This window comes from Pituophis catenifer, unplaced genomic scaffold (genome assembly GCF_029215685.1).
Source record: "Pituophis catenifer annectens isolate HBS135680 unplaced genomic scaffold, rPitCat1.0.hap2 SCAF_2, whole genome shotgun sequence".
Classification (NCBI taxonomy): Eukaryota; Metazoa; Chordata; class Lepidosauria; order Squamata; family Colubridae; genus Pituophis; species Pituophis catenifer.
This window is the reverse complement of record NW_027256882.1, coordinates 256,568,530-256,580,734: the sequence shown is the minus strand read 5'-3', so window position 1 is coordinate 256,580,734 and position 12,205 is coordinate 256,568,530. Positions and strand designations below refer to the sequence as shown.

Genomic DNA, 12,205 nt, shown 5'->3' with positions numbered 1-12,205 from the left:
TTGGTATCCGTAATCAAACAGAGTTTTCGCAACTTGTATTCTTGTCTCCATTAACATTTGCCAAAGTCAGTTGGTTTGCTAATGCTTGTTCATGACTCTGGAAAGGTATCACAAATTAATCAGCAACTGGGATTAAGTGGTAAAGAGTGAACAGCCCTCCAGACTTTTCACTCTGCTTTATATTAATACTGTATCAAAATGAGCAGTTCAAAGAGCTGCATCATAAGCTGTGCTTTGACTCTAACATGCTAGAAATCACTCGTATTTCTTCCATCCTACATTTCTACCCTGCCCTCCTGTCCTAAGAAAGAAAATAAGCTACATCACTTGTAGCGTTTACTCAGTCGCTCACTCAGCTCAGCAGGGTGGACCACCAAAACCTAATTTGCATGACAGATCTTAAAGCTCCAAAAAATGTAAAACAATTATAAAGAATACAATAAACTTAGTCATATACAAAGGGATTCTCCTACAGCACTGGGAATCCAGATATACCTTTCACACATTATTTAGTATGGGGAAAAAAAAATCCTTTCCTTTCAAGAATCAATCTCAGTATGTGTGAAGGAAGGAAGTATTTAAAGCAAACGACATAGCTTTCATGCATTTTTATGCCTGCTAAATTATAAATAATATGTGCTAATGTCAAAGATAAATTAGATACCCTGTTCAGGCATAATTTTATTCTGATATTATTCTTAATTAAAAGTATGGGTAGGAATTACGGATAATGTTCACTTTCTCCAATAAGAGAAAAGTAGAACAGAACGGATGTTGTTCTGCGGAGACCAAACCATTTAAGTTAGAAAATTATAATAGCCAATTTTTATAGTAGGGCTGATTGCTCAAATAAAATACAGCAGCCACCATATTTGAATGGAACTGTGGAATTCAGCTCTAGTTACTCAACATGATGCACATGCTTCACATTTTAACCATCGCACCAACTAAATACAGATGTCAAAATAAGCCCAACACTTTTCAGTGGTCCATACATTCAGCCACAAGTCATCCAGTGTTGCATAGCAAAATACTGAGTAAACCTATATTCAGTCATCTGGAAACAAATCCCTTTGACCTTATTGGATTTATTTTGCAGTATACCTGTACATGACGGTATTATAAGTAATGTAATGCATGTATAAATTCATTCTTGGACATAAACAACTCAACATTTATAGCCAGATTGAAGTTAGAACGGTGACCTTTTGCTGCTATTCCTGTCCTCAATTACTCTGTATGAAAGAGTACAAAAAGTAAAGAATTACAGAGTTGGAAGGGCTATTTAGGCCACTTTTCCTTGATCACATTTGAACCTGAATCTGCCTGTAGTTCTGAGATAACCTACTGAATTTTGGGCATAATATATGCAGCCAGGATACCAAATTTGGGGTAATTGTTATGGATTTTAAAATTATGTTCAATTTAGCGCTACCCCAGATTTCCATTTTGTTTGGGATTGTGAAAGCTTTCTCAGTTACTTCTTACAGCCAAACGATTGCTAGCTTTATCGAATGTTTAGAAACAAGACAAAGTTGAGCCACATTGTGATCTAAGGGGCAGAAAGCCTCAAGATACGCAAAACATAAATAAGGTAAGAAGAACATTTCAAATATATGATGAAACTACCGAAGATGCAAAATTGACTACAGATGTATTAGAATGATATGGGCTGCTTTAGGAAGGAAAAATCCTAATCGTTTGCAGATTAGCCTCCGACAGCTGACTGATTCTGTAAAATGTATTCTGATTAGAAGAAAAACTAAAAGGAAAAAATAGTTACTTAAATGTGCAACTGCACAAATATAATTCCCCCACTATTAAGATAACAAAAACTTCTGCTATTACCATAATTATTATATATATTAGAAAGCTATACACAAGCATGTTAATTTCACAGATTTTTAAAAGATTCTTAATATTTTATATAATTAGAAATACACATTTCAAAAACAAAATTTCTGCAAAGAGAAAACAATTACCTTGGTTAGCAAAGCATGGAGTTCTTCATGGCTTAGGGTAGTGCTTTCTATACAAAAAATCCCCCTTTGTTTCCTTCAGGGCTGTTTAAAATATTGGCAAAGCTATGAAGAGGGGAGAACACATTTTGGCTTATGTAAACTACAAAAAGCCACAATGCTTTGCAAACTCTGTCTTACTTTTTAATATGAAAATAAGGAAAATGTAATTTACATATTTTTTAATATTTTTATTTAATAAGTGATCCAGACCCAGAATTTTAAAAAAATTAAATAGGTTAGCCCTCACACTAAAAAAAAAAAGAAAAAAAACCCCCCCAAAACATTTTTTTTCCCCACAAGTATGGTCCTCTTTTAAATGATTTTGATCCGTTTAACTGAGTGCCATACTCATACAATATGCTAACACATTTGTGAGCATTTTCAGATACACTAAATCAAGGGTCTCCAACCTTGGCAACTTTAAGACTTGTGGACTTCAACTCCCAGAGTCCCTCAGCCAGCAAAGCTGGCTGAGGGACTCTGGGAGTTGAAGTCCACAAGTCTTAAAGTTGCCAAGGTTGGAGACCCTGTTGTTAAGTGAGCTAAAATTTTCCTTCTTTTCTTTTTTCCTTAATCACCCGATTTCTGGGTCTCCCAAAACATCTGTACAATTTCTATTTGTTGCATAACAGCCACTTTCTCTCTCAGTAAAGATTTGCCCAGGATTGGGCAAATGCCTCTTCTTTTTTTTCCTGTTTTTGGCTATTTACATGTAAATAACGTTGAACCTGCAACATGACACTATCTATTGTAACATACATTTTGCAAGGGAGCACAACAGTAAAAAGAAGTTAACCTTAAAACCTATTTTGTACACGTGATCTGTTGTACAACTCAAGTGCGAAGCATCTCTTCAGCATTGCTGTTTATCTTTTAATATGGTATCACTGAGGCAATTTAAAAGTACTTTTACAAAACAGAGTACCTGACTTTCCCCCCCCTCCCCACACACAGCACATATAATGCATATTGACCCCCCCTCCCTCTTTCCCCTTAAGGTATAGCACACACACGCACTGCAAGGAAAAAAAAAAACCTCTAATAGCTAGTAAAGTTATCATGTTGCCCATCCTTCAGAGAGCCGCATGCGCTTCACGGAGGGACTTTCCCTTTCGTCCGGCGAAGGTCTGGTGAGTCCAATGGGAGAGTGGAATTCATTTCGGTGATCTTCCCTGTCGCTTCCATCGTAGGAACTACTACAGCTGCTCAAGCTGTCAACAGGAGATCTTCCTGCCTCGTGGCGCGTATGCTGTGGATATCTCGATGGCGTGGTGGTACGGTCTCTAGGAGGAGAAACAGGTTCGGACTTGATGTTGAGGCTTTGAGTAGAAGGCAGGGAGAGATTTGTATTCTGAGATAAATGAGTGCTAGTGCAAGCTCTGTAGGAGGAAAGGAAACCCAGTTACAGACGGAGGAGGCAGAGCCCCCTGAAATGCACACTTATACAAAATATCAGCTAAGAGATGGAAAAACTCATCCCTGCACAAAGCCAAGGACTGTGTGTGTGAAGGATTGTCTCTGTAGATGTGGGACACGCCTGAAAGGATGACTCTCCTAAGATGGTCCTTGCAATTTTTTCTATGGATTGCCCAGAACTGCAGCCAGGATGATTTTATCTCAAATGGAAATAGTGTCAGCCACACCCTGCTGTTTTTTTGAAACCATGACTGATTTCTTAAGGTATGACTATATGTGTGCATATACAGAAAAGTCATTTAAAAAGATGGTAGGCTGTATGGCAGACTAGTGTAGATTGCTTACAATTCAACTACAAGAGCAATTGGGGTTGTTCTATTCAGCATCTTTTGGTTTTTCACATGGCTTCCAAGACAACATGGGTTCATTCTTCTGGACTCTGGTGAGTGAGAGGTATATGGCAACTCACATTGGAAAGAGGTTTGAGCAAAGGAAATTCCCTATCGAAGTCTTTATCACCCTAAAGGTACATAGAAACTAAATATTCATTTTTATTATAAGCAAAAAGTTGATGCAAGATTGGATGCAGGAAGTTCTAATTTATCCTAAAGCCCTGTTACATTAGAAAAAGTCACCAAACGAAACCATGATTTTCTGGACCCAGAAGAATGGTGATGGGAAAGGAAAATGTTATGTACATAATTTCCCAACTTTGTGAATACTTGTCGATTGTGCATGGAAGTTGTATATCACTCAGAGCTGACAGGGCAGATTGAATGTTCCGCCGAGGGACGAAAGGCAATGGCATAAAGGAGATATGTCACTTGAGCACTGGAGCTGCACATTTTGAAAGACTGGAAAGCCCACATGCTCAGTCCTAACCCTCTAAAATCTTTGTGGCTGAACACAAAGTGAAGGACTGTAGCCAACTGTTCTCTAAACTCTGCAGAAAAGCAAAACAATGCTAGATATCTATCCTTGGAATGATGTGGCAATGCTTTTATCATTAATTGTCACAATGTTTAATAATGAATGGCTATTGTTAGTCAACAAAGAGGAAGAGAAATGCTGCAATCCGTAATTGCTTTCATCTGCCCTGCATTCATCTGATTTTGTCAAAATTGGTGCAGTTGTTTAATGGGCAAGCATGTTGGCCCTACAGTTGCAGTTGTGTGAAAAGCGAGCCAAAGGGTAGAATTGTCTTGATTTTACATTCTTGGCAATACCTGAAGTTAACAAGCTGTCTATTGTTGGGATATGTTAACTATTGGAAATTAGTTCAACTTGCTGTGTAATGAATATCTTTATTCGCTGTGGAAACTAGAGGCACTAACTATAAATAAGTTAAGGTCTCATACACAGTTTTCTTGATTTCTAAAAAAAGTAAAAATTTACACTCCTAAGATCCAGCTTACATACTAAATTGAATAGAGCAGAATTAAAAGAAGTATTCTCTTTTCTTGTGGCCTAACAAACTGCTATTTAATTTCAGATTAAATTTGATTTACAAGATTCACAGAAGGAATTGCCAAGTGAAATTTTCTTATTTTTTTCAGTTAGAATTCCAATTTTTGACCAATGTAAAATAAATATTCATAGAATAACATATAGGTAAAATTAGGGCAGATATTTTATGGCTGCACTAGAAATAGATCATAGTGTGTGTTAAATCTATGAAGGTTTGCTATTGGCTTAGCATTTAATTATGAACCATGCTTTCTTTGTGAAACAGTCTGTTTATGTTATGGTGTTCAACTGAAAATAATTTGTTCACTTTAAATGCTTAGGTGGAGCATTTTCTATTTTATAATGTATTTTTTAAAAACACTAAGATTAATGCACAAATAATATTATTATCAAGATTATAGGAAATATTTAATAGACCTTTCATGCTAATACAATTTTCACTTCTTACATACAAAATAATTGACATAATCCACTTCTCACTGAAGTGAATGGCAGCATGTTTAATTTTAATAGAGCTGAGCTACTGCTTTCAATGCATCTTGAAAGAAGGGCATCTCACTAAATAGCCAATGGCCTTTTATTACAAATAGTCCTTGACTTATATTGTTCATTTAACAATATATTCAAAGTTATGATGGCCTTGGAAAAAAGTGAGTTATGATCTCTATGTATACTTATGACTGTCACACAACTCCTTGGTCATGTGATCACAAATGGGGTGCTTGGCAACCTACCCACAATTATTATTAACTGAAATGTCCTGTAGTCATGTGATCAAAATTTGTAACTTTTTTTTGCCTTTTCTTCTGGCAGAAAATGCCTTTTGGAGAAGTTGGATTTGCTTAACAACCATGGTCATTCACTTAATGACTGATGTAAAAACTATTCTAAAATCAGGTTCAATTCTACTTGCAATTGCACTAATATATGTTGGAAATTCCAACTGTGGATATAAATTGCGGAATATCTGTAATGCACTCATGTCTCCAATCACTGAAAAGATATTCAGCCTTGACTGTGTGCAATTCAGATCATAGGAAAAGTGAACATTATGGTTTGCTAGTTTCCTTGTTGCACTGGATTTGTTTATATTTCATCTTTTATAAAGAGTTTCTGGCTTTTACAATAGCATAGTATACATTAGCATAGGCTTTTCCCTCCTGAATTTGCCACTAGAGGGCAGGAGTGCATGCCCATTTTCACTGGGAAAAGGAACACTAGCTTTGCTTGCTGGCAACCTTTTGGACATGTAATTTATCATAGTATAAGGGAAATAAGTGAAATATCTGTGCCTCTTCTAAAATGCATGATGCTCAAGCAAATGTGGATTATGTGTGGGTCAAGCTGGTAGGTCACTTGGTAATACTAAGCAGACAGGTATTGTGAAGGGCAGTAAAGTCTTAAAGTCTGAATGGTTTAAGGCTCTGGTTAAAAGGAGAGAAGAAAAAACAAGAATTCTAATATTACTGTCCCTACAAGGTTATGATACAATCAGGGAAGAGATTGGAGAAAAATTATGTTAATAGATTGTGGAAAAGAGATTAATTCTAAATGAATTGCTTATCTGCTTTCAAGGTCTGAATTTTTGGCGTGTAATTTCTATACTCAGCTCAGCTCAAGTAAGTGGTAGGTTAGCATTTACCTCAGAAATGATGGAAGAATGCCTTCTGTCAAATAATCTACAGGATTTTAGATATTCCAGTCATCTGCTATCACCTGGGATGCTAGCTATTAAAACCTCCGCACGCAAAGTACAGGTAGTCCTCAACTAATGACTAGAAGAGGGCCCTAAAATTTGTTGTTAAGCAGTGCAGTCACGTGACTGCATCCAATTTCATGACATTTTTTTCTGCTGCCATTTGAGAGAATCACCGTGGTCATTAAGTGCAATATCACATGACCATAGCTTCTCCGTTGACTTCGCTCGTTGGAAGCTGGCTGGGAAGGTTGCAAATGGCAACCATGTGACCACAGGATGATACAACGGTCCTAAACACACAACAGTTGCCAAACACTCGAATCGTGATCATGTGACCATGAGGATGCTGCTAAGATTGTAAGATAAAGGATGGGTCATAAGTCACCTTTTTTCAATAGCGTTGTAACCTCAGTTGCTAAATGAATGGTGGTTATGTGAGGATTCCTTGTAGGGGATTTACTATAGTCCCTTTTTTTACCATTTACAACTATCCATGACAGGATGATATCATACTTAATCTTAATTGGCTTGTTTTATCTTTTTATTCTTGATGAATGTATTTTATTCACCTTATATTCACTGAGAGCATATACACCAAAGACAAATTCCTTGTGTGTCCAATCACACTTGGCCAATAAAGAATTCTATTCTATTCTATTCTATTCTATTCTATTCTATTCTATTCTATTCTATTCTATTCTATTCTATTCTATTCTATTCTACTCTACTCTACTCTACTCTACTCTACTCTACTCTACTCTACTCTACTCTACTCTACTCTACTCTACTCTACTCTACTCTATTGGGACACACCTCCAGATTGAGAGAGTGGGACTATATGGGAGGAATACTGATTTCCCCTCCGTACCTCTTGCTGTTTTGAGGGCAGGTCAAAAAACAAAGAAGAAGAAGGAAGCCACTTTCAAGGGAGCAAATGGGTTCTGACCACTGTGCCTTTGGGGCAGCTGAATTTGGGCTGGAAGGTTATTTCCTGGCCAGCCCAGGTGAGGCCAGCTACTTCTAGCCTAATGTAACATAGCTGAATACATAACAGCCAAACTCAGAGAGCACCAAGGACTTCACAGTTCCACCCTGAGCTTCATATGTTCTCTTCTATTGGTAACATGAAAGCTAGCTGGGTGACACTGGACCAGTCATTTTCTTTCAGCCCAACTCATCCCACAGGATTGTGGTTGTGGAAAAAATAGAAGGAGGGAGGTGGATCTGTTCGCCACCTTATTTGTAAAAACAATAAAGGTGGGATACAAATAAATAAAATAAACATGGCCAAGTACAGCTAATGTTGAAACTCTACTACTAAGACAATTTAATCCCATAGACCACCTGTTGCCTGATTTCACTAAACTGCTCTCCTCCCCCTTGTTAGCTAATGACAAAAAATGCTGCACTGCAATCTATCCATATGCATGATGCATCTATCACTGACATACCGCAGGCCTGCCATTTATTATGTGTTACACCTGCCTCTCATATCACTTTCTACTGACAACCAGCAGAGTGTTATCTACAGAGGAAGGGACAGAACTAGATGGAGGCCACTCTCTTGGGTTTCTTGTAAAACAAAAAGAATTCAGTCAATGCCAAGACTATAGCTTTGGTTCCTTTCAAGGTGCCTCATCTCCAGGCAGGGGTGAAATTCAGCCGGTTCTATCCGGCTTGGGTGAACTGGTAGTGGTGGCTGCAAGAGGTTCTGCCCACCCGCGCGGACGTCATGATGTCATTTTTTTGCAACAATTTTAAGCCTCTGCGCCAGTGGTGGGTTGCTCCCAGTTCGGTCCGGTTCTATAGAACCGGTAGTAAAACAGGCAGGAGGCTCCGCCCACCCACCACGACATCATCATGGGTGATCTGTGCATGCGCAGAAGCTTCTGTGCATGCACAGAAGTGCGCGCACGCTCTCTCATTGCGAACTGGTAGTAAAGGTAAGTGGAACCCACCCCTGCTCTGTGCATGTGAAGAAGGCTTTGTGCAGAAGGCTTTGCGCATGTGTGGACGATGGTGTGTTCGAGCGGAGTGAGTGTGCGTGTAGTGTGTGCACATTTGCAAACCGGTAAGGAAGGTAAGTGAATTTCACCCCTATTTCTGGGGTACTAGAAACTCTGAGCTCTCTTCTCCAAACACTTATATAACCAAAAATAGGGTTATTTGGGGGGATGGGGGGAAAAGGAAAGAGGTATCATAGGTCTTTTAAAAATAACATGATGCTTTGCATTCTGACTTACCCCAATTGACTGAGGGCAGATGGTGGCATGTTGTGTAGATGTTGCTGCTGCCAGCCAGTTACTGAACCCAAGTGGAGAGCACTGGCTGTGTTAAAGCCAGACAATGATGACAAATCTGCACTACTTAGCGAATACTCTGAATGCAAGAATATATAAAAAAAAACAATTTCAAAATTAAGAAGAGTTCAATAACTATGAACAAATTCTCTCATATTCGGTTAATAAGGCATTGTAACATCTATTGCAGTTGTAGTATTAAAGGCATTCTCTTCTCTTCCCCACTCAATGTGAGCACAATAGGCTGATACATGCAAGTGCATAAACTCGGCTTACTATCAGGATATAAATGCTAAATATATGATTTTCTGGTTCCTGGTGAACTTTCAGTTTGTGAAGTTTTATAATACTTTTAGCACACATTTAACAACACCAAAAAATGCAGCCTACAAAGTCAGCTTACTTGCAAGGAATGGGAAACCTATGACTCTTCGGATATTTCTGGGCAACAACTCCCAATTATGTGGCCCTGCATAGCAATGGATGCTGGGCACTCTAGATTAGTACTTACTGGAGGACCACGGTTCCTCACCTTGATACTGAGTATGGGCCAAATATGTGAGCTTTAAGGGAGATTACTGTAAAGTGCAATCAACATTAGATTAGCCTTGGATTCTTGGAAATAGCAACCTTAGGTTCTGGGGTGAATTAGTTACTATGTTCTCATGGTCATAGTAACCTTGAATACACATTTAAGCCTGTAAGTGAAAAAATGGTATACAACTCAGTTTTTGCACTGTGTACCCTCCAGACTAGCCAGACTCACATTGGGTTTTAGAGCCCTAGTCAACGGAGGATGGGGATACTTGGGCTTCAACTTTTGGGAGGACCCTGAACTGGAAAATGCCTTCCCCTTCCAGATAAGGATTAGGTGCAACCATTCTTGGCTCTGCTAGTCCCTGCCTATTATACAATAGATAGTTTTGGAGTGGTATGCCCTCTTGTCATCATCATTGTTTTCTATCATGTCTTTTTGATGTACAAATGGATTGTCACACCGATGTACAAATAAGACACTGTGGAGTCTGCAGTTCGGGTAGGCATGGAAGCATTTCTGCTCTTTCAAAAGTGTATGATGCAGGTAAGTTATACCTACATCATGCCAGCAGGCATCAATTAATTATGAGAGTGGGAATGTCAAAGCACTTTCTGGTAAGGGAAATTTAAGTGGCTCTTCAACTGTCAAGTATGAATGAGTGATTCTTAAGCCACTTAAAAGCAATTCTTGTTATGATGCACAACAAAAATGAGACAGGATTCTACATATTGTTTCATTTCATATTACCACAAGCATCACATTCATAACTATTTGGGCTATCTTGTATGTGAATATTTGGCTTTTTTCTTATTTAATGTATAAAGCTCAGAATTATGTGGAAACTTACCGGTACCATATGTTGTTGAAATGGCTGATGGGTATCCTCCCATCCCTTGCCCTGGTAAAGTAGGAGTTGCCACGGAAACCACCGGAGTAGCCAATGACTGAGCAGACTGAGAGTTATTTATCCTTTGATTCTTTTAAATGAGTAAAATAAACATATTAATGGAAGGATGGAAAACATTTGAAACAAATTATACTTAGAGATTGGATTTGTTCCTATGGTACAAAATTGCATACAGATTTCACTACATTAATCATTTATCATGTCGCTTTTATGAACTCTGCCAATCCCATGATTTATCATTTTTTCAAGAGACCAGTTGTCACCATAGTAACTCATTAAATCAGAATCTCCTAGGTTACCAAACATATAAGATTTTTCTCCTCCCCTCCATATACATTAGGAGCAGTCAGACTAGGAGGATAAGAATATTTAATGTGTAATCATTTAGGTTTGAAAAAAATTGCCTGAAAATATTACTAAAAATATGATGCTACCCCATCATCCCAGTTCAGTTCCATGGACGCTTTAAAAAAGTGTCCAAGTAGGATGAGTTATGCCAGATGTTAGTAGAGGATTAACTGTTGAAAGCAACCAAATTATGCTCATGATACATGACTTTTCTGTGGTTTCTATTACAATTTGGGATAAGTGCAGAAGCCTGCTTATATACACAGACCTCCTTAGATGAACTGGCTGCCTATGCTTAAAATAGGCAAGTTAGATGATGAATATGCATACTGCATGTTCTATTTTCTCCAGCAGATGGTGCTATGGTCACTTCATTCTTAAAAATGCTGAAATTTATATGAAAGATACTATTAAATATACCTTTACCCTGTATTTTCTTACTGTGGGACTCTTAACATGTACAAATCAAGATTGGAAATTTAAAGGCATAGACCATTTAATAGAAACATTAAAATGTTTGGGCATTCAAAGGTGACATTACTGAAAGAACGCTAAATCCAACCTTTTTAAAATTGTTGCTTTACAGCAATTAAATACAAGACTTTCAAACAACTTTCAAGCCTTAGAAAATAGTTGGGATAGACTTCTATTTGTTTTTGAAGAAAAGTTCCATTATATTTCAGCTGCCAAGTCAGTAGGGAAAGGCAAATGAATTGTCTTCAATAAACATTATCCCCACTTACCAAAAGCAGATCAACATCCTCAGACTGATAGCATGAGAGAGGAGGATGAATAATTAGCAAAAGCAAATATTAGAAAGCCTCCTGCTTCCAATGCAAGAAGGCCTAGTTTCACAACACTGTACAGTAGAATGGGCTATCAAGCAAGTTACGTACTCTAATATAATCTCATTAAACATTATTTAAATTCCTATGTTTAGAAGGTAAAGTCCTGGTTAGCTTCTTCCTTTTTCTCTTAGAGATGAAGATTAATCTAAGGGTATCACACCCATGTTTTTGCTTTCCTAATCATGACTCCATCTGCAACTCATACTCAATGACATCATTGTTGCAAAATATCTTGCCAATCAGATGACCACTTGGAAAGTATTACTAGTTTAGATGTTCCTAGAAATAAAACATTTGATGGAGATGTTTTCCTATTCCTTCAAGAAGAGATAGTTGTATTGATGGGTTTTAGCCAAATGGAAACCACAAAATGGATGCATAAATGCATCAGGCTGGTAGTTTTATCACAGAACTGTTTAAAATAGTTGTCAATTTGATTTAGATAGAGCAGTATCCTTGGCATTACCTAGTATTTCTTATCAGAGTTGTTTTTCAAACAGCCCCATTTTTAAGGATTATATGGAAAAGTAACCTTCTATATGCTTTCATGGTGAAAGATACGGGTTTAATGCACAAGGACAATGTAGCTGTTTAATGTGTGTGGACAGGGCATGATAACGTTACTAATGAAGAAATGTTTTAATTAAAATGCTGTTTATAA

The 12,205-nt window shown here is 37.7% G+C and overlaps 1 protein-coding gene across 10 annotated transcripts in view; it reads right to left on the bottom strand.

The window, feature by feature from the left end:
* Positions 1-3,002: 3,002 nt before the first annotated feature.
* The window catches only part of MEF2C (myocyte enhancer factor 2C), a 193,236-nt gene continuing 184,033 nt past the window's right edge, over positions 3,003-12,205 (bottom strand). For 7 of the 10 annotated variants that reach the window (XM_070938792.1, XM_070938786.1, XM_070938782.1 and 4 more), the window contains 3 exons: positions 10,289-10,418; positions 8,847-8,982; positions 3,003-3,400 (listed from right to left, as the gene is read on the bottom strand). In XM_070938792.1, the coding sequence (XP_070794893.1) occupies positions 3,079-3,400; positions 8,847-8,982; positions 10,289-10,418 (588 nt within the window). In that variant the 3' untranslated portion in view covers positions 3,003-3,078. The remainder of the gene's footprint in view (positions 3,401-8,846; positions 8,983-10,288; positions 10,419-12,205) is intronic. The other 3 variants (XM_070938788.1, XM_070938789.1, XM_070938790.1) reach the window with 1 other exon arrangement.